General features: G+C 33.8%; 1 protein-coding gene across 3 annotated transcripts in view; it reads right to left on the bottom strand.

The window, feature by feature from the left end:
- BRAF (B-Raf proto-oncogene, serine/threonine kinase) overlaps nucleotides 1–23,377 on the bottom strand; it is a 65,299-nt gene that overhangs the window by 36,556 nt on the left and 5,366 nt on the right. The window contains exons 1-9 of one of the 3 annotated variants that reach the window (XM_023530270.1): nucleotides 22,292–22,395; nucleotides 21,638–21,743; nucleotides 21,360–21,462; nucleotides 16,650–16,798; nucleotides 15,533–15,652; nucleotides 10,775–10,934; nucleotides 6,616–6,652; nucleotides 2,763–2,899; nucleotides 1,401–1,518 (exon numbers count right to left, since the gene is read on the bottom strand). In XM_023530270.1, coding sequence (XP_023386038.1) covers nucleotides 1,401–1,518; nucleotides 2,763–2,899; nucleotides 6,616–6,652; nucleotides 10,775–10,934; nucleotides 15,533–15,652; nucleotides 16,650–16,675 — 598 coding nt within the window. In that variant the 5' untranslated portion in view covers nucleotides 16,676–16,798; nucleotides 21,360–21,462; nucleotides 21,638–21,743; nucleotides 22,292–22,395. Of the gene's footprint in view, nucleotides 1–1,400; nucleotides 1,519–2,762; nucleotides 2,900–6,615; nucleotides 6,653–10,774; nucleotides 10,935–15,532; nucleotides 15,653–16,649; nucleotides 16,799–21,359; nucleotides 21,463–21,637; nucleotides 21,744–22,291; nucleotides 22,396–23,377 lie in introns of those variants that run through there. The other 2 variants (XM_023530271.1, XM_023530269.1) reach the window with 2 other exon arrangements.

The raw sequence follows: 23,377 nt of genomic DNA, 5'->3' as shown, positions 1-23,377 counted from the left end.
TCATCACACAGCAGACAGAAAAGGGAATTATTTTAGAGTCACACAGTGGAATACTATACAGAGCATGAATGACCTACAACTATACACTATAATAAGATAAATCTTATAAACAATGTTGAGTGAAAGGGGCCAGACACAGAAGAGTACATGCTATGTGATTTCTTTATAGGCAGGATAGGGTCATCCCTGGGGAAGGAGGACATGAGGACAACTTCTACAGCACAGGTGTTGTTCTGTTCATTGAGTACAGATGTGTTCACTTTGTGAGAGTTCAGTTACTTGTACACTTATATGTACTTTTTGCCACGTATATTATGCTTTGATATAATTAAGTTATTTTTTGTGGTTATCAAAGTAATACAGTGCTCACAGTAAAAAAAAATTAAACACTGAAAGCATAAAGCATAAAGAAAAAATCATGTCACTCAGAAATGACCACTGTTAATTAATATGCTGAGGTATATCCTACTAGGCTTTTATATTGTATCAGCGTGATTTATGAATACATATGAAAAGATAACCTCAAAAGATATGTACTTAAAAACTGTTTTTAAAATTGTTATATATATTTCTTTGTTGCACCATAATATGGGATATTATACATGCTGCTTTGTAAAATTTATTACATCGCAGACACCTTTCTATAACAATAAACATAAATCTATCATATAAAATCATATATAGAGGTTATAAATTTACCTAATACTCTATTAATGGGCATTTATATTTATTTCCATTTTTCATTAATATTAAATCTCTAATGAATATCCTTGCATGCATATCTGCTTATTACTGTCCAATTACTTCCTCATTATGAAGGTCTACAAAAGGAATTGTTGGTTCGATATACATAATGCCAAACTGCCCTCCAGAAAATTTTTAGTAATTTAATTTCCCACCAGCAGTATTACAATCACAACTCTACATATAATGAATTAAAAAAAAAATCTTTGTCCAACTGAGAGGCAAATAATGATGTCTATTTTTTTGAATTTGCAGCTCTCTGATAACAAGTGAGGCTGAACATTTTTTATGTTTCCTTGTCATTTTTTCTTTTGGTAAGTAGACTTTTAACATGTTTACTTGTGGTTTATAATACAAATAAAATTATCAGCAGAAAAATTATCAGAGGAAAAAAATATCTTGGAGACTAGTTCACCTGAAGAATCATCATCATCTTTAAAAATTATTTCTTTAATATAATGATAGGAGCCTTGGTTGTTATGAATCCAGTTTTTATTTCCCATAATTTATTGGAAACATTTGCAGGACTCTTGAATATGATCAAAAAAGCTTAATAATGCCAACAGTGAATACTCTCTTTAACATTTTTTTATAAAAGCTATTAAACATATCCTATTACTATAACTTGCGACAAGGTCATCGTACTACATACATACCATGCCACTTTCCTTTGTAGACTGTCCCAAATGACCCAGATCCAATTCTTTGTCCCACTGTGATCTGCCCATCAGGAATCTCCCAATCATCACTTGAATCCCGTCTACCAAGTGTTTTCTTGATAAAAATAGTGCAAAGTCAAGCCAAAGCAAATAAAAAAGGAAAACTTTATGTTTCACACTAAGTACATTCATTTAGGCCTGAAAGGGACATATGTTAGGAAGAAATATGGTCTTTTAAAGAAAAAAAAAATACTCTGGAGGAATAATAATTAGAAGTATGATTCTCACAATACAGAACATAAACTGTAGACCTAAGCTAGTATTAGAATAAAAAAATTTATTAAAAAATAGAAATTTATTGGGTATTACCAGAAATATGTATTACTAAAATCAATAAAATAGCCTTTTATCATCTGGAGGACTATTAGGGGCAAGATAAGTACTATACATTTGTGACTAGTTTTGATTCCAAAAGCCCAGAATTTAAGTTAACTTATTTTTACTATGGTAACTGCTAATTTATCTACTTACTCTCCCAGTAGTAAATTGTTAAATTTCCTCAAGTATCTTATCTGATCCAGCCTCTCAAAACAATTATCCACATACACAATCACTTTGGTAGGGTAAAGGATCCAGCTATCTGACATATACTGTTAGTATACATTGCTAAAATTAAATTATTAGTTTTTAATTTAGATTTCTTTTGCAGCAGAAACTTATTCTTTCAAATAGTGAAGTATGTCATTTGGTAGATACTTGAATTTAGGACCAACCCTTTACAACATACATGCCTAATAATGCTTCCTAAAATATTAGCTTACTTTTTCCCTTATCTTAAAAACAGAACACTACAGTTGACTCTTGAACAATGTGGGGTTTAGGGGTGTCAGCTCCCCACCTCCTGCAGAGTCAAAAATCCACATATAATTTTTGATTTCCCCCAAAACTTAATTGTCCCGTGGTATCCACTGGGGATTGGTTTCACAACCAATACTGTGTTCGATCCTCGCTGGCCGAATCATGGATGCGAAACCCGGGAATACGGAGGGCTGACTACTGACTGAAAAACATCCATGTGTGAGTAGACCCAGTCAGCTCAGATCTGTGTTATTCAAGAGTCTACTGTATTCTTACTTTTCCCAAACTGCCTTTTACTCAATTACATTAGAGTTGAGAGCAAGAATCTGTGTTGTTTGAATATGCTTCAAGCAAAAAATTACCAGATCTTAAATTTATTTGATTATGGGAATTCTGTGTCACATATGGACATGACCAAAATATCTAAAAGGTGACATTACATTTGGCTATGACTTCTATACAGAAAGAACTTAGAGGAAAAAAGATATTATATCCTCTTACCATTCGATTCCTGTCTTCTGAGGAAGAAGATGATTTCCGTTCCCGCTGAGGTCCTGGAGATTTCTGCAATGCTTTCACATTAGTGAGTGAGCCAGGTAATGAGGCAGGGGGGGTGGCAGACAAACCTGTGGTTGATCCTAAGTTAGTGAAAGGAAAAATGTATCCATTAAAGGAAGATCAAGTATGTTAATTTATTGGGGGCAGAGGGTGGGGGTTGATTTAGATTTATTTTAAAAATGCAGTGAATGTTCAAGTATTGATCTTTTAAAAAGGACAGGCCAAAAAGGGGCCTCGTTTGGTGATTAGTACTATAATTTTTTTAGTTCTTTGGCCATTGACCTTTAAAACATCTGATTACAGATACACACTTTGCTTATTGGTACATATTCTAAAAGAATCTCTCTAAAATAAGAGATGAAACCAAAAATTACTCCCAAAGTTCTGTTTCTTTAATTTAAAAAATCAAAAGGCAAAATCAATTTAAAAGCCCATATAAAAAATATACTTTTATTTTGTTACTCAGCAGCCAATCAATATAAAAAAAGATGGAAATCCTCAAATGAAAATATATTCTAACAATGACCTTAATGTTGAAAATACCTCACTTTTTAATATTATCCACTAAACAAATATTCTACTGCACATTCTACACTACCTAAGAGTGAGAGATACTGGTCAGTTTCCTTGTTTCCTTGAGGCTTATTCTACTAAACAAAGATTACCTGTTGCCTGCAGAATTTTAATGTAAACAAAGCCATGCAAGTTTCTCAGGACTCTGAAAAATCCCTGCCTTTATAAAATGAGAGCGAAATAAGTGATATGGCCTCTGAGCCAAGGTTCTACAAATGGAAATGTTCTATCAGCCATGTGAGCCCAAGGGGTGCATTCTTTGAAAGTACTTAGTTGGCAAGGTTGCATGCCTTTCTGATGGGTATTTTTCCAAATGCTGGCTCAGTGGCAATGATTCTAAGTTCATGTACAGTAGGACTTTGTTCGGAAGGGTTCAAGGCAAAGAGTCCTAATGGGGCCTACGTACAGTTAAGTAGGACTGAGATGTCAAATAATATTTGCATCTATGGAACAAAAAGACTCCAGGAGAATTTTTTAAAAAATGATTACTACTTGGGGTTGGCGGGGGAGGGAGTGACTATCTTTCCAAGAACAGGAATACCAATGGCAACATTTAAATGTTAAATCTGTGTGGAAATTTTATCATTACTACATCACCTATGTTATCATGTGGAATTCCCATGATCTCATGTATAATTTTCTAAAAGAAAATGGTATCTGGAATGTCTATTAACTAGAGCACATTCCATTTTCTACATTTCATATTAATATTTTCAACACCATAAAGCCTTAACTTTGCAATTCTGATCTACTCAGTACTGTATTCTATTATTTATTTTGATTACATTACTCAGTACTGTATGATTTCGAGCCCATTCTATGGATTTTCTGAGAAACAGTTGGGCTGAGAGTAAAAATCTGAACCACCTCCACACATTCAGAAAAAGTAACAGACACTAAGTAGCAAAAGCCAGTAAACATAATTCTTTAAAAATATTTATAGCAAGACATTTCTTTCAATTTTGACTTAAAATTTTAAAGATTAGTTTAACCACTAATTAAAGTATGGCAAGAAAAATGGTAGAGTAAAATTATACTGCTAACTTTTTCCTTATATTAGGTCATAACCGAAAATATTAATCTTCAAATTTTCGGAAGCTACAATATCCCTAATATATTAAAAATCATCTTTAAAGCTCCCTACCTTTGATATAATATAAAATACACAAAATAATTAAAAAAATATATAAAATATACGTCTTACATTTAAAAAGTACACTGCTGATATTACAAAAAAAATAAAGCCAAAAGTCTAGTATAAAATCTCATAATAAGGATTTCCATTTCCATTTTTACTTTAAAAAAACCCCCCACAAAACTTGATAACAAATATTAAGTCATCAATATTATCACCTAAATGGATGAAAATAAAAGAAATTCAAACCGGAAAACCCCTCCCACACACATTATTTATTGCCACCCACTGAGTTTAAGAAGTTATCAAGACCAAAAAGTAACTAATGTAACAAAAAACAAGATGGAAATAACAGATTTTTCTTGCTTTTAAAATTTATGACAGACAGCATACAGAAAGCTTGTGGTAGTGAGTATGTGTGAGAAGCACATTCAGAGCATTCCAGCCAGGCCAAGCAGAAATTTAGTACTGAAAACTCTCACACTTACAAACACACGCTGTGAGGGTGAGGCACAAACAGTATCTGTAGTTCATATTTAGTTTGCTTTGGGTGAAAACAAGAAAGAAGAGCCCAACTACCTCTGAACACTGGGCCAGGCTCAAAATCAAACACTATTTCACTGGGGACAGAATGTAGGAGGGGACTGGGAGTCCGGGATTGGTATTTCCGAAGACAGCGCATCAGCTGGTTCAAAGGGGCTGTTAGAAGAGAAAGAGAGGGGCAGGCAAACACAGGAAGACAGACACACAGAAGAAATGAAAGAAGTCATGGGGAATAAATAAGATGAGTCGAAGCCTGCTTCACAAAATAATTCTGGATGTTTTATAAACTGCTTACTTTCATAAAATCCCAATGATTTTTTAAAAAGTGACTCATCAAAAAAGGAAAGAAATGCCACTTCATTTTAGGTACTAAGCAGGCAGTTATTATGACTAAGTTAACTCTGTGATGCTAAAATGATGGCAACATTTAAATGCTGAATGTACTGGGCAAAATTTTCAAAAGCCACAGCTACTAACACATATGAAAAGTCAAACTAGCAGCAACATTAATTGGTGGGTTCATGGAATAACAAACAGAAAACTTTTATTACTATGTGTTATAGTAAATACTAAGTCCAAAATATATAATGCAGGGTTATTATTTTGGTAGCTTCACAGGTACATAGAAACATAACAAAAGATGGTTTATACAATGTTTATTCAATATAAAATATCCTTGAGTTTGGGCTTAGGTATTTTAAAGTTACTGTAGGTCACAGGGACAAGACCAACTCTAAGTAAGATAAGCAAGTATTGCAGGTCTTCCTTATTAGACAGAAGACAGCTGAAAAGGGAGCATGGAGAACCACCTGGAAGAAAACTTTAAGACAGTTTCAAATATCATCTGTTGGAAAACATTATGTGGGGCTAAATTCTTATTTAAAAAGTATTTTCTTAATCAATGTTTTCTTATGTCCTCCTTTTTTACTGGGTACTAGAGTGAATATGAGCTGAAAATTCTGTAAGAAATCTCAATTTAATTTCTCATTTGCTTATTTTATTTACTGAACTGAAAAAAGGCAACTGGGCTTTTCTAGTAGGAGGTCCATTCTTTAAAAAGTACATTTCAAACCCTTGTAGTAGGCTGAGGGGATCTGGTTGACAATATTTAACAGGCAGTCCAAGGGATTTTCCCTAAGAATGACTTATGAAAGCCAAGTTTTAATGGATTCCAAGCTCAATCTTTAAGTACTAGTGGAGGTTTCCAAAGGAAACCATTTCCAGCTTTGAAGATGGTCTGGAATCAGTAAAGTGGGTAAAATAACTAAGAATCTCTCTTTGATAGCAACCATTTAAAACTGTACACGGTACATTTAAGATTCCTTTTTATGTACCCTCTTTTTCTCTACTCAAGTTATAAATTAGTTAAAATTTTATTAGAGATAAATGATCAATACTAAAGAAAAACAAAAAAGTTTGGGTTTTCTCTACACATTTTTCTCTGTGTCTGTGTTTCATGAAAGAAGCAAATATAAAAGAGACAAGCAGCAAAGCAGTTGCATTTTTCTCTGAGCTTTTTTTTTTTTAATTGAAATCACCACTTACCTCCATCACTACGAAACCCTTGGTCTCTAATCAAGTCCTACAAATAAATAGTAATGTACATTTTATTCAAAGCTTATGGTAAGAAACTAATAACAACACTGAATTTTCCACTTCCACTAAGCATTAACAGAAAGGTTAATTCAAAATAATAACTGTCTTATAATTACTACACAAAACAGAAAGTATATAAAATTAGCTAGTGAACATGATAAAACCGAAATTTTGAAGCACTTGCCAACCTAACCCTATATTGAAGGGATTATTAGTCCTGATCAAATGTTGAAATCCATTTCAGGCCATTCAAATCCAATGGCTGTATCAATTCTTAAAAAAAAGTTCTACTGGCACATATTAAGAGCCATAAAATGTTCATACCCTTTGATCCTGTAATTCCACTTCTGGGAATTTTTCCTAAGGAAATAATTCAGAAGAAAAAATGATATGCACAAAGATGTTTAGTGCAGCATTATCCATCATACTAAAAAAATCAGAAATAATTATTTCCCTCTTATAGGCATTTAGACATATTGACTAAGTAAATTATAATGTATCAATTTAATGAGTATTATGGCAGCTACTAAAACAATTATGAAGACTGAATCATGAAAGATGTTTACAATATAATAAAACAATACAAAATTAAATGTACACTGATTACAATCATAAAAATATGAATAGGGACACACTAGAAGGGGAAAAAACACAATGGCTCAAACAAGGCTTTTGTTTTGTTAGGCTTTATTATTAAATTATAGGTTTTTACAATAATGTTGGAGGTAGGGGGAAAAGTCTACTGGTAACGCAATGCAATTTGGACCTTAATAGGCAGAACTTAGATTAGTTTGTTTACCTAGTGTAACTTAAATGTGAGGGATTGAATGGCCCCAAATGTCTCTAAATAGGTTCACGGGTTCTTTGCAAATAGGCGGTTTTTTGTTTACAGGCTAAAAGAAAGTGAATTCTTTAGAAATGTATTTCTATCATGTTCAATGTATTATATAAAGCCTTCAACATTTTCTACAAAATATCAACGAATACTCATATACTTGCAAACAAAGTGCTAGGTGTTAGGGGTTGTGTGGCTACCAATAAATGCAACACTGGTGGTCTCACTAACTTTCTTAGTTCTAGAGAGCTTATAATCTAAGTGGGAATAAGATGTACACACATGAAAACAAAATGATAAAAGAATAATAGCTTAAGAAAACAATAAAAGAGGTGCCAAAGTTGCTTAGTTAATTGCTAAATAAATGATATGGGTGAAAAGATTTTAGTGCTATACAAGTTCAAAGGATAACTAACTAACTATAGAACTTGGTCATTGGTAAAGCATTTGAAGAGATGGGCTATGAATTGGGGTTTGAGGAATAGACAGGAATGTAGAAAAGAAAAGCAGAGAGCCTTCTAGACAGGGGAAAAAAAAAACAAAAACAAAAACAGAAGACAAAGGCGGAAATGCCACATCTCTTTCCTTTTTGCTGCATCCGCCCTGTAACTCCCCACAACCATGGATCTGTCAAATTTGGCTTTCTCCATTCTTATAACTTACTAGTAGTACCATCATAAGCTTTCATTTTTCTATCTCAAATATGTTCAGGATTTTAAAAATTTATTTACGTTTTTAACTTCTTTCAACAATGTTTTATAGTTTTCAGTGTACAAGTGTTAACACTTCTTTGTTAAATTTATTCCTTAGTATTTTCTTTTTAATGCTATTGTAAATGGAGTTGTTTTTTAATTTCATTTTCAGATTGTTTATTGCTAGAGTTTATATAAATACAACTATTTTTTGTATCCCGAAACCTCAATGAATTCATTTATTAGCTTTAATATAGTTTTTTTTGTGTGGATTCTTTAGACTTTTCTATATAAGATGTCATCTGAAAATAGTTTTACTTCTTAAAAAAAAAATAAAAATAAAGCTTCCTGACAATCTCTTGACAATCTTTCTACTTGTTCTAGGTTAAACAGGATCTTCTAATAGTCTAATACTGGCTATTTCAAACTTTCCCCCAATCTCCTATAGTTCCTTCCTTATTTATGTATCTTCTCTTTAGCATGATAGAGAAAACAGAAGCTTTCAAAGAACTTTGTCCTGCCTAATATCTACAAATATTTGCACAGTAATATTAGCCATAATTTCTGAATTCTTATTATGTGCCAGGCTTAATAAGCATTTTCAAATCACTACAAGAAAAAGATATCATTAGCCTCAAGGTTAAGTCATTTCCCCAAGGTCGCACTGCCTGTGAAGAGCTGGAGAGCTAGCTTGCTAGCTGTGCCTATCTTTAAATCCTCATAACTTCTAAGGAACACTGCTTCCAAGTTCAGGGAACTTTACTACATCAATTATTCTCTCAATTGTCATCCTCAACCTCTCTCTTCATTGCCTATACCTCAAATGTTTACTGGGGTTGCATTTTTTACTCTCTTTTCAACTTATTAATATATACTCTTTGAGTAATATCACTTATACCCGTTACCTGATTCATGCTAATTATCCTGAAATCTGTATTTCTACTTGAGGTTCTAATATTCAACCAGTGAAGTCCCGTAGTCATCTTAAAGTCAATAACTCTAAAATAAAAGTTATCATTTTCATTTCTACAAACCCTGTTCTACTTTCTTTGGTATTTCTTATCGTAATGAATGGAATAAATACAATCTATCTGCCCAAACCAGAAAAATATGGGCATTATCCTCTACCTTTCGTCTCTTTCTCCTCTATTACTGATTATATAGCATAAGGCCAGGTGTTACTCTATTTCAATCATTAATCCGCTGTGTGATCTTGGGCAAGTTTCTTAAACCACTCTAAACCTAATTTTCTTAAGAGTAAAATAATAATAGTACTTAACCCACGAGTCTTTATGAAGACAGAATAAGGAAATTTATGTAAAGTACTTAGTACCTGGCATACAGTAAGCATTCATAAGTAGCAGCCTACTTTCAATATCATTCCTAACAATCTTCCCTATCAAACTTCTCACTAATTCAAAAGATTTTTCTAAAATATGGTGAGATCACTTTCTCCCCCACTCAAAAGTGTTTTAGGCTTCCCACTACCAGCTGCTATGGAGACCTGAGAGTAATACACAGTGCCTTTCAGTTGAACTCTACCTACCTAGTTTCGTCTTCTACCATTCCCTACCCTTCTCCTGAATCCTAACCTCCTACAGTTTCAACCGTTAATTACATCCCATGTAAAAATATTTCCGTATTTTTACACATACTACTTTCTTAACAAATGCCCTTCCTTCCTAAAGCCCCAACCAACTACTGTACTTAATAAACTCCTACTCATTCATCTTTTACAATCTGGGTTAAAAGTTGTCCCTTCTCTACTAAATATTCCTAGATCCAACCAGGCAGAGTTTATCACCCGCTTCGATAAACTATCACTATATATTTTTGTGATTATTTATATATATGTCTGATTCATCCATTATACTATGACCTCCTTGAGGGCAAAGACTGTGTGCTAATTCATCCTTAATTCCCAATTTTGACACAGTGCCTATCTATCCCAGAGTTGATATTAAATCTTGTTTATTGGAATAATAAATAATGATTAAAATTGAATTAAGTGATGATGAGACCAGAGAAGACACATTTAAAAAAATGATTAAAACCTAATGACAAACTTTACATGACAAAAAAAACCCCCACAAAATTCAAGATGTGTATAGAGATGGAATACAGTGGTATAATCAAGAAAGTAAAGAAGATAAAAGGTAGCTTTACATGTCAAATATATAAAGTAATGATTAGTCTTTAAGGTTTATTTAACTCAACGTTGTACTTTTAGAAATTTAGGTAGAGATTTCAAATTGATGTAAAGATCTGCGATTGCTTTCTTATTTTTTCTTTACCATAAAATGGCCAGTGGATTATCTGTTAAATAAATGAAGACTTTTACAGAGATGATGTCATAGGGAAAAAAAAATCAGAATAACTCTAATTTGGCACCAGTTAAGTATTTAATGCCATCAGAGAAGATGACAAGGCTTTTCTGATCTATAATTCATAAAAGTCTATCACTTATAATAACTGTGATAAACGAAAGATGGCACTTATTTCTGATCTATATTATAATTGTAGCAGAAAAATAAAGAAATACACTTGAACTTTTTCAGTTCTAACAATGTTGGATACTTACATCAATATTGACAGGCTCTATTGTGTTTATATGCACATTTGGAGCTGATGAAGACCGGTCTCGTTGTCCAAACTGATTTCGATGATCTTCATCTGCTGGTCGGAAAGGCTGTGGAATTGGAATGGATTTTGAAGGAGACGGACTGGTGAGAATTTGGGGCCTGGAAAAATCAAGTCATTGGAAGATAAGGCTCAGAGCAACTTTATAGATATAATAACGTAAAAAAAATGGATGACATAAAGATTTCCTTATTTTCATATTCTCAAATAAAATCTTTACAATAAAGCATTAAAAACCCCAGCAGTAATGGATTTTAAAAGTATTAGTTTAAAAAGCTAAGATATGCCTACAGCTTTGACTGACACCGCTGCTTTTGCTCCAGCAGACCCTCCAGAGATGGTCGATAATAAGAAAGAACACTGATTCGTATCCAGAAAACTCCAGGGAAATCTATAAATGGCTAGAAATTACCTGGGGCTAAATAGCTGAAGAAACTCTTGTCCTTTAAAGTTACACAAAAATGCTCTAGGTAGGGACTGAATGAATAAAATCTGCCATTTTTTTTCTACCTTTGTCATTTCTTGATAGCTGAAGTTACTAAAATGAAATTTTTATGCAAAGTATTAGGAAATTATAAATATTTTGAGAATATACATGTGTAATTTAAAACTTAAAAGATATACCTGTTGCTTTATACAAGAGTTGAATTAAAATCCTGAACAATAGCAAAAGACCATTTCCAAATTCAAAAGATGATCCTTATAGTGTCAATTTCATATTTAGAAATTTTTACGATGCCCAATAACTGACACAAGAGACAAAGAAGAATCACATATTAAGCATTAAAAGAATTATTTTTAAAAATTGCTTTTTGGTGAAACCATCAAAATAGGTTACAGAGTGACCTATATTTTGGTACTGTAGATAAATAAGAAAATCAATGATCTCTTATCACTGGCCCTAAAATAAATCACAGAGCACTCTAAAGTTTGAGAGTAGGTTGTAAACAGCTATGCTCCTCAGAAAAGATATCCAAGGGAGCAGAGATGTGAGTATCACTTGAAAGATGAGGTATAGCTGTCTCAGTGAGCTCCATTAGGACCAATGAATGACTCAGTCTAACAGAGACAGGTTATCATTCAACCTTACCTTATGCAAACTCTGTAATCAGTATTATTTAGTGGTTATTAAGACACAGACAGAAAGACAATGTTGAGGGAATAAAAAGACATTTTGTGAAGGGAGAGGATTTAGAGAGGAATGACAAGAATATATAGTAGAAAAGAAATAGATAAAGGTTTAAAGGGCCAAAAAAGTCAAATAGTGACAAAAAGCTTGTGAATAAAGCATGTTAACAGAACCCAAACCATACTAGTTTATAGTTTGACTTCTCTGAGGCACACTATTAAGGCTAGCGAAATAAATTTTGCCTTTATCTGTTCATATTAATTAATAAATTCACAAAAAACTGAAATAAAAATAATAAAATATTACTTTAAAAAGTTGGTATCAGCCCAGTGTAGGTTAAGACTGATGGAACTGGCCTTTACGAAAAGCAGTATGCTCCACTGGTCTTTTTTATTTTGACTGTTGAAAAATTTTTAGTCTGTGACAGAGCTGTATTTTTGCTTTAGACAGCCAAATATACGTCCTTTGCCAAAAGATTTTAGAAGCAAGTAAAAAAAAAAAAATGTAAAAATGACAATATTAGTTTTTTAAAAGAGTTTTAGAAAACGCAGTTTTTTAAAAGGCTATTTGTAGGCTGATCTGAAGTCTCAAGGCAATAACATACTTTAAGGTAGGACTTGACGGTGAAAAACCCTAATTTAACAACTGTATAAGACAGTCTAATTAATATGATTGCTTTGGTGTAGGCATAAGTGACAGCAAATCATTCTTGAAACTCACTGAATTGCGAAAGTGGTATGTAGCACATATCAAATCAGAAATATGTAAGCAAAGGACATCGTATCTAAAGAAAAGAATGAATATACTAGGAAAAAAGATATCTTCCTATTCCACAAAACCAGAAAGACTATAATTTGGCAGTTGGTATCTACCACCACCCATGGAAAAGTATGTGCTGGTCCACAAAGTCAATTCATCTAGCATTGAGGGCAAGTATATTCTCATTCTGAAGAACACTTCAAGTTACTGATCCTGATGTCATTAAATATCTGATCCATGTCCTAATTCATCGGTAACAAAAAAGTCCCGGATTATAATTTGGTTTCTCATAAATGTCTTCCAAAAGCAGAGAGAGTGTTGGTCCATCCAACAAGAAGTTTGGTTTATGTAACGGGCATATCTGAATTAGTCTTTCTGATTTGGGTTAATGTAAACCAGCAATGTCCCTAACTCTCATCCTTTCTGAGAACTGATAAAACTGAGTGTCCACACTGGGAAGTCTTTACCTAGACCAAGGCAACTTATACCCCATGAATCATACTAGCGGTCCGCAAACTGGCTTTCTTCTGATACCTCTACCTATCTTGCAAACCTCTTTAAAGCAATACCAAATAATAAATAAAAGTAATTTTTTATCTCTAACACCCTTTAGCAAATTACCAGTTAGTTTGGATCTCATTTTTAATATATAATATTAAAAAATTTGAAGCAAAGTGACTACTTCTGTTCAGCAACATGCAAATTTTTCAATGCTGACTTATAAATTTATACATTCCATAGCATTTTTAAAAAGTAGAAAAGTAGGTACCTCTAACTTTTTATTCAAACTGGGCAATGCATCACTTCTGCAGTATGTCTTGGTTACACCCATCATTATACGTTTCATGACCATTATAATTGTTATCAGGACTATTAACAAAATGCAAAGGAATTCTGACATAGAACAGGATTAACTTCTATCTTTTCACAGGTACACATATTCACTTGTGACATAAAAGCATCAGGAAAACAAAAGTTTGAACATCTTTCTCATCATTTGCTCAAGACCAGAATCTAGTTCAGTTTAGCTAAGAATAAAGTACTCATGGCACAGGCAAATGGTTTTATTAAAGGTAGCATTCCATTACTGTAAGGCAAATGTCCTAAGCATACCATTACAAACCTTCAGAGAGGCCAAGCTAATTTCATTATGATGTTCTGTAACTCTGCTCACAGAACTGGGACCTGCCATTAAAAAGGCATCATGATCCAGAGAATTCATCAGGAGTAAATGTTATAGCTAAAAGATTAATTAAAAATCAAAACGAACAAACACTAACATTTTGATTTGATCTTTTAAGAAATATACAGCTGCATGCAAATAATAATAGAGACAGCAGGAATAAAATGACTCCACCGGAGTGGTAATTGTTACAACCTGACATGAGAACATTGGTTGTATTTTCTAGTGTTCCAAAATAGGTAGATACATCTACCTATTCCTTAATACACAAGTTTTTTCGCTAAATTGTTTAGCCTATGAAACCTCCAGAAAGGCTGGCTTCATAACAATTACAGGTCTATTGGGAGTGTCAATTAATTTTTTTATCTCTCTGGGTAGAAGAAATATTACATTGTGAAGAGTGGGAGGAAGTAGGGTTAAAACGGACAATAAATATTTCTGATCTTAATTATATCTGGAACAGTCTAGAGCAGAATACTATGTGGGGACCTTTTTTTTTTTAACCATATGCTTCCAGATATAGTATAATTTATACTGCCTCAGATTCAACAGGGAAAGAGTACGCAGACTCGTGTAAGAAATGCTCCAAAGCAAACTAATATCTACTAAACCTGTCATCTTTTTTCCTACTATAAAACTTGAATTTGTGTTATCTTTAAAGTTAGTTCTCTCCTTTATCCTCCACAATTAACAAGACCATATTTTTTCTTGTATACATTATGCACATCCATCCCTTCTGCATGCTGCCCTCACTCTGGTTCAAATCTTCACTGCTTATCACTGTCTTCACTGCCAACAGCTTCTTTGTTGGCCTTCTTCACCACAGACATTGCTCTACCAATTTATTTGTAAATCATGGCCAAGCGATTCCCTAAAACCATTTTCATGAAGTTAGTCCTCTGCTCAAAAACCTTTAATTCCCTTCCCCCTCTTTCATGTCAAGTGTAAATTCCAGCCTAAATTCCAAGACTCTTCGTAATCTAGTCTTACACACGCATCTTCTCGACTTAGATCAGCTTCTCTTCACTATCTCCCAAATCTATCCCTGCCATGCTTTATTTATGCTTTTTCACCCCTACCCCACCCCTGGATCACCATGCCTTTATTCCCTAGGTTCATTCAGATTCTAAATACTTTAAGGTCCAACTCAAATTCCACTTTCTTCATTAAATTTTCTTGACTACTCTCTGTATTCTCTCTTCCCCTATAAATATGGTAATACTGTCCTTATCACATAGTTTAAAAACTATCTCATAAACTGCAGATTATAATTATTTACTATTTTTAAATTGTTTGCCATTTTCTCATATGTTAATGCTACTTTTCTAAATGGAAGTTATGTACTTCTATATGTGAAATTACCTAATAAAGTGATGAGCACAAGGCAAGGACTCTAAATTACCTGTTGATTGATTTTTCAAGACCAGTCCTGAAAAAATTTGTCATCTTTAATCTCATGTATCTGTACCAAACGCATGTTAAATACCTGACTATATAATTAAACAAGTTTTCTGAATAAACGTCCCTTTTAACAATTGAAATGTTGAGGAAGTTTTATAATAAACCAAAAGATCCAAAAGAAATCAGCTCAAATAGTATATCACTGAACAGCAGGAGTCAAATCATACCCAATAGAATCGGAAGGGGGTGCGGAAGGGGATGATCCAGACGTAAGGGTGGTCTCTGCTAGGGAGGCCTCCTCCTGTGGTATTGGGTGGTGTTCAAAGAACTTGGAGACAAACAGCAAACTGTGAGGCAAAAACAAAAACAAAACAAAGCAAACCTAACTTGTGCAAAACCCAGAAGCTTCATATACCAGAATATAAAGTTAAAGGAAATATCTGAGATCAAATTCCACTTTCAGAAATGATTAATTCAATTAGTTGTGTTTTTGTCTAAAGGCTCATTTAAAAAAATTATATCGTATTTTCAAAGGCAACAGAATCTAAAACCAATTGCTCTATACAGCAAATTTCTACACATCAGAGGAGAAAAATCATGCTTTATGGTTAAGAAATTAGAAGAAAATTTATCATCATTGTGAAGTTAGATTATATCATTACAACATACTTTAAAGTTCAGAGCTAAATTCTATTTGCTCAAGTGATCAAGAAAAGTAATAAGACCTTAGCAGCAGCAGTATCAACACCACACACACAAAAAGGTTAAAAAAGACTCAGTCTAATCTATTAGAGAAATTGGCATGAAAAAGCAAACAGAAATTTTAGAAAGAGATCTGCTAGGTATAAAGACTTTATATCTTACTTTAAAATCACTTAGGGGTGGAGTTAAGGGATAGGGAGAAGGGGGAGAGGGAGAGGAAAGAGGGAGAGCGAAGGAAGGAGCGAAAGAGAGAGAGAGAAAGACGAGGCGGGGCGGGGGGGAGGGTAGAAAACAGAATTCACAAAATAGCTGACAGAATCATATCCCCCAATCTGTGGTCCAAAAATATACGGTTAATGGAAATGACACTTCTATCCTCCCCAAAATCATCTAAAAGCAATTTCAAAGAGCAAGGGATCTTTATTAATTAAAAAGAGAATATAAAACATAAATGAAATGTATAGCTGAACCAGAAGTACAGTTCTGGAGTCAAGTATAGGCTATACTACATATTATTCCCTAACCACTTTTTTTTTTAAAACCCTTGTAATAACTCTACTGGACAGAAAATTCCCACAGATTCTAAGACATCCTAGAAAAGGTAAACGTAAAATGATAGAAAAGATTCTTTTGATTACTTACTCAAGTTGGTCATAATTAACACACATCAGAGGAACCTCTGTACTACAACGCTGGTGAAATTTATAACCACATGTTTGACAGCGGAAACCCTGGAAAAGCAGCTTTCGACAAAAGTCACAAAATGCTAAGGTGAAAAAAGTTTTCCGTACCTGCAAAATAAAACATCATAAGAGGATTTCAAAAACTTGCAAGAATCTTTTTATAAATCAACTTGTTTACGCTCTTGTTTAAGATAACAAATCTTTTCTATGTTTATATCATGAGAACTACCTTATACACTAAGATACTAAAAGGAAAACCAGTGGATTCACGATAATAGATGGACTACATGTATTATCTCCTATCCACTATCCAATTAAAAAACTCACACATCTTGATGGGAAATGAATAAAAGACTCAAAACTAATTTCAAGCTTGACTACATAAAAGTAAAAGAGATGTGACAGGAGGAGGAACAGAGGTGAAAGAAAGGAGAAGAGCACCATTTAATAATTGTATGAAGAAGGGAGGTGAGATGCTTACTGGTGTTAACAGAAAAGAAACAAAGGGTTACCTACGCTTTAAAGTTACAAAGGTATCCAACGGAGGAACCACAAAACCCCCCAAACAAAAAAGAACACATTGCAGGTTGCAATGTCAGGAATGAACTAATTCTCTGTGGAATCGGTAATCAGTAAATGATGTCTAAAGTTGAAAAAGCAAAAAATTGTGGCTTAAAGTTATTATTTAGTAATATGAAAATTATCGCCAAAAGAACTTAAAACAGACACCATTAAAAATTAAGAGTGATTTCCTCTCGAGACTGGCATTAGAGGCTCGCAGGGGATGGTGCAACAGATTATTTTTCATTATGCACTATTCTAAAACTATATACATTTGATTAAAATAGAAAAACAATTATTTATAAAAGAAAAAACTAGTTTGTAACTGTATGAAAATCACAACAACCCTACCTAAATTTACTAACTAGGATAAGGGACAAGAAAATCATTTAAAAGACAGTAAGAAATACTTTTAATAAGTTATTTTTTAGAGGGCTAGAACACCTAAATGTATTTGTGAACATTCCTCTATATGAAACTTAAAAGACAACATGTAAAGACTCCATATCAGAGGCAAATGATGTACAACATGGGTCACGTAAACAGAACTGTGCTAAGGAGGCCCCAACTTGATAACTAGCTAAGTCACAAATTGTTTGAAAAGTATTCATTTCATGTAAATAATAAGCAGAAAATGTAAGGAAGATAAACAAATGTCAAAATGTTAAAATGGATATTTCAAAGTGGTGAGAGCATGGGTGACATCCATTTTGTCCTTTGCTGCGTATTTTCAATTCATCTCAGTTTTTCAGACAGTTTTAATCACAAATGATAGTAAAATATATATTTTACATTATGACCCAGGACACATGTGTATTCATATAACAATCTTCACCCTAACTATATATAATATACATTAGAATTTTCTACTCTACTCTATGCTTTTCACGATCCAGTAAAATGATCTCAACACCTACAGTTTACCAAACTCTTCTCATAAGCATATAATTAATGGGATAAAAAGTTATTTAAAAATGTTTTATCAAGAAAATGGTATCTTGGCACATCACCCATTCTAGCCTTTTGAGGACATTTAGGCAGTTTTAAAAATGGCTCTTGTTTTCTTCATCTTTTTTCTATTATCATTTTTTAGGGGATTTAAAAGGCAACCATGTGTTTTCAGCTTTGTTCCTTTTCCATTTGTCTCTGGATATACAAGTAATTAGAAAATCTTCTTTAATATTATGTGACCACTATTGACCAAAACCAAGAATCTTTTATCCTGCTAACAATCAGGACATAAAGCACAGAAAAATACAAAACTCTGCACAGGAATCAGCATTTTCTTTTTTGCTAACTACTCACGCCTTCACCTGTCTGATAATCTGTTGCATATCATGAAACCCTTATTTCTCTTCCCTCATCAATTGTAGTCTTTCTTTCTGTCACCAACTTATACTTGAAAACTGTGTAACTGGTTGGTTGTATATGTAAAGGAGAAAAAAAAAGACAAAAAAGGAGGGGATGAAGGAGGGAAGCAGAGAGGAGAGGAAAACATTTGAGGAGGGGAAAACATGGGTGTGCACTTGAGGATAAACTGGAAGTGACATTTATCTGTGAGTGTGCCTTTGTCAAAAAAGATTTAGGACACAGGAAGGTATATCTTTTCTTTCAGGCCACAATTTAGGCTTATTCTGAATTCGAGCATGTTGACATGGATGGTAAACGAGTGGGAGACAAAGACCAGGCAATCTGCATGCATTAATTTGTAAGGTGCGGGGCTCTTTGAAGCAGAACATTAACCTGCCTGTAGAAAATGGGAAGGGCTGACAACGGGGCTTGTTTCAAATCTTGTTTCTCTACTTTCCCTGCCCCCTCCACCTCACCAGTTCCCAAGGGCTCCTGGGATGTAGGCAAATACTGAAGGAATTGCTTTAATATCGGACTCTATGAAACCAGAAGGTATCAGCAGCATTCCTTGAGTAGCCGGCAAAATCCAGCACAGAGACACAAAGAGAAGAATTCTTTCCCTTTCAAAGCAGAACACAGGCTTGTACCCTTGCCTCTACATGGCACTCAGAACTGCTCTAAAACACAAATCTAATCACACTTCTCCCATTTACAATCATTAAATTTCCAATTATCTTGCAGAAAAGTCCAAATCTTTAACATGGCTTACAAGGACTCTCATGAGCTGGACTCTCCTTAATCCACGCATAACTCTTGCTATACTGTAAACCACCCCGCCCCCCCGCCCCGTGCTCAACTTTGTAGCATCCACTCTGAACTTTTTTTTTTTTTAAAGCTGAAAAGGTACCGTTGCTTCATTGCTGTTTACCCTGTCTTGAGTTCTCTTCCCTTCACTCTTCATCTGCTAGTCCCTCATCCATCAGACCTTAGTTTAGGTACGCCTTCCTTTGGGACACCTTCCTGACTCCTCGAAGGGCAGGACAGCAGTCTCTACTCTGTGCATCTATCTACAGCACTTCATACATACATAATAATTACAAGCGTTTATGAAATTTTCGTATTACTCATCTGTCTCTACTCTAAGGCCGGGATACTGTGTTTCATATTCACTGTTATATCCCCAGATCAGACACAGTGTTGACAAATGGAAGGTTCTCAGTAAACATTTACTGGCAGGATTTCCACACTCTGACACTAACTTGCAGTTTGCTTTCATTTTTCTCTCATGGCAAAGACCTTTCTGAGGCATTATTTTAATACTATTTTATGGTTAGCAACTTAGGTCTTCTTTCACCTCCCCATATCTGATTTCCAGCTAAGAAAAATAATTAAGAAAAAGAGTAGCAATCACTCTGAAATGTAAATTCAACTGTTTTTAGATTCCTAAAAACTTAAAAATCTTAAGATTTATCCACTCAGAATTCTACAAGTTAAAATAAAATCAATAGTAATGAACTTCTTAAGTCATTACTAGAAAACTATTTGCTACATAGTAAATCTGATTGACATTAAGTATATCTTACACTTATCTAAAAGATGATTTAATTATTGAAATACCGGGTTTTGTTATTCACCATTGAGAGCGTCCCAAAAGCACAAACTCCCAAGGAAGTTATCTGTCAACTGGCTGCTTTCGGAGCCCAGCTGTACTAAATCACCAAGGCGCATAGAAAAACACTTGATGCCAAAAGGGTAGCAATAACTACCCATTTGGAAAAGATATTACTAAAATTCCATATATACAGAAAAGTAAAAAACACATTCCTGCCTTACAGATCACTCTAATCTTGGCTTTTGTCTACCCTTTTAGAGGGCAGGTTCTTAAGTGCTGGGAATTGTATCTTCATCTCTAAGGTGGACAGGATCTACTTTTCAGACTTCGTGCTGGTGACACTGGGTTTTAGCAAATGATAAAGGGAGAATTCTTCAAGGAGAGTTTTAACGTCTTCCTTAAGTCTTTAAGGAGGGCTGTTTCACTTGCATTAACTCATCCTTCAGAAATATTACACAAATATGTCAAGGTGTATGCAGAAAGATTCTGTTTAGCCCTGTCTTTAATCAATTAAAAAAAAAACAACCCCTAAATGTCTATGTAATAGAGGAATGATTAAATATACTGAATTTATACTACTCATATGGACTATTATGCAATCATTACAAAAATAAAGGTAGGTGTACTGACATTAAAAGATGTCCATGACACACTGTTAAGTTTTTTTTTAAGGTGAAGAATATCACAAAAAATAAAACATTTTCAGTGTAAGAAAAGGAAAGAATGGAAAATAATGAAGGGATGGTAGGGGAAGGGAGAAAAAAAAAGAAAGGAGAAAACTTTAGGCTTACAGGTATAAGCGTACATGTTTGTATACAGAGAAGGAATTCGGAAGACTATATCATAATCTAGTAACGAATATTTACCTCTGATAGGGTATTTTCACTTTTTTACTTGATATACTTTTTGCATCATTCAAATTTTTTTATTTTTTTAAATAATGGACATGTATTGCTTTCTTAAATTAAAAGTAAGTATAGTGATTAAAATGAAACTCTTTAGTCTAAATACTTCAGTTTAAATGATTAACTCAGGGAAAATATCAATCCCCAAATTATTTACCCACATTTTACACTTCCTAAATAAAAATTCATTCACAAGAACACAAACATTTTCTACAATGCAAAAAAACGTAAAGGTACATACAAAGTTGTGTGTTGTAAGTGGAACATTTTCCAGCACTTCTACATGTAACTCCTCTCCAGTAAGCCAGGAAATATCGGTGTCCCAGCCAATTGGCTTCTTCTCTCTGAAAAGTGCAGACATAAACCTTTCTTGGTGATCATACCTAAAAATCTACATGTACCTCATGCTGAAGATATGAAAATTGGTTATTGAGGGGCTAGTAATGGTGAGGGAGGTTTGGCTCCCTGGTCTTCCATCGTTAGAAATTTAAATGGCAATAAATTAATTTTTAAGTTTACCCCAAATAAAGGTATCACTCTTGGACAAACAGCAGGGTAAAGAGATGTACTCTTTTCTTCAAGTCAGCTCCAGAAAAGACCTACAACAGCAGAAAGTGGATTGTTCCTGGCATAAAAAAAAAAAATAAAAATAATAAAAAAAAATCACAGGTATGGATTTATCTATCCAAAGAAAAAGAGTATTCAAGGGACAACATGCCCCAAAAAAGGTAATTTTTAAAATGGGATTCAAAATTTTTTGGGGGAGAGGAGTGTCTTGGCACAATTTTCTGAAATAGTTCAATATAAAAATGTTAGTCTGAACAAGCCTTTTGTGAAACTATAAGTTTGTATTAAAAACAGGGGATTGTGGGAACAGTCCATTATTCAAATAAGTCATATTTTAAATGGTTCAAAAATTATAAGAATCTCAAATTCCAAGTCAAGTCATTTGATCAGAGTAACAAACAATATCACCATACAAAATTATCTCATGTTAACTCCTTGAAGGATCTACAAGATTTCTTTAGGCTAAACTTAATATAATTTAATAATTTTTTCTAAAGTTGATTTTTAATTCCCTAGGTTTAGATAAAGATCATATAGAAAACCTTAAAGTTTAATGTCTCAGTTTTTTTCTTTTAAACAAAATTTCACATCACATACAAACCATACCCATCTTGAATTCTGTAAACGGCACAGCACTCTGGGATTAGACCTCTCATCATCAGTGCTTTCTTTAGACTGTCCCGGACTGTAACTCCACACCTTGCAGGTACCTATCATATCGTAAATATATGTTATGAGATAAAGGAAATAAATTATGTGTTTTTCACATCATTTTTAAAAAACTCAGTAACTTACTTTCATAATACCTTTAAAATGTCATATGGATTACTACGTCAGATATAACATCATTTCTAGAGCGAATTTATATTAAAGGGAAATTTGACAAATATCTATTATTCACCAACTTAAAGCAAAATTTTTAGTTTTTATCAAAATGATGAAATATTTTAAACGTATAAAAAAGAACAGAAAATATAACAGATCCCTCTGTACCCACTACTGAGGAATAAGAGAGGTCAACATTTAAAGCAAAATCAATTCTGATTCAACACTGTTCAAAGCTAAAAACCGTAATCCTTCAATCACACTGATGGTCCTTCAGAGACACCTTACTGACTAAACACTTGTCTTAATGTGTATAACTTATATTTGTTGTCTAGTTGCCTAGCATCCCTATTTCCTTGGGGAACCTGCCCTTTCCTAAAAATCCACATGATACTGGAGAGGCTATATCGATCAAAGGTTGCTACTTTTCTGGCTATACATGACGTTGGCTGGCTAATCAGTTTCCCATGTTCCTGGTAACAGCAACTGATCTAGTACTAGATAATATGACCCAAACATGACCAAAGTTCTTCCCTCAACTGACAGATGGACACTGGTTGAAAAAAGTTCCTCTTTCTACTGTAGTTACAGTGTGCCAAAAGGATAGAAATCTAGAACCCTCAGTGGCCATCTCTCCCACTCCATTGAGAAAATCTGGTTACAGAAAGACGCTAATCAAGGGAAAAGTAGAGACGACGTGGGAGTGGGGAGGGAACAGGCACTGGAGAGCTGTATCTGTATATCTGAAGTTATCCCTATCCCGGCCTTTTATGCACATGCCTCTCCCTCCAATGCATTTGAATAATGTATAACTGAAAGAAAACTGGCAAACGCAGTGTGGACTAAAGTGAGGCAGATGAGGCCATT

The sequence above is a fragment of the Pteropus vampyrus genome, unplaced genomic scaffold (assembly GCF_000151845.1).
Source record: "Pteropus vampyrus isolate Shadow unplaced genomic scaffold, Pvam_2.0 Scaffold48, whole genome shotgun sequence".
NCBI lineage: Eukaryota > Metazoa > Chordata > Mammalia > Chiroptera > Pteropodidae > Pteropus > Pteropus vampyrus.
Note: the sequence above shows the minus strand (reverse complement) of the source record. Positions and strands in the feature narration are given on the sequence as shown.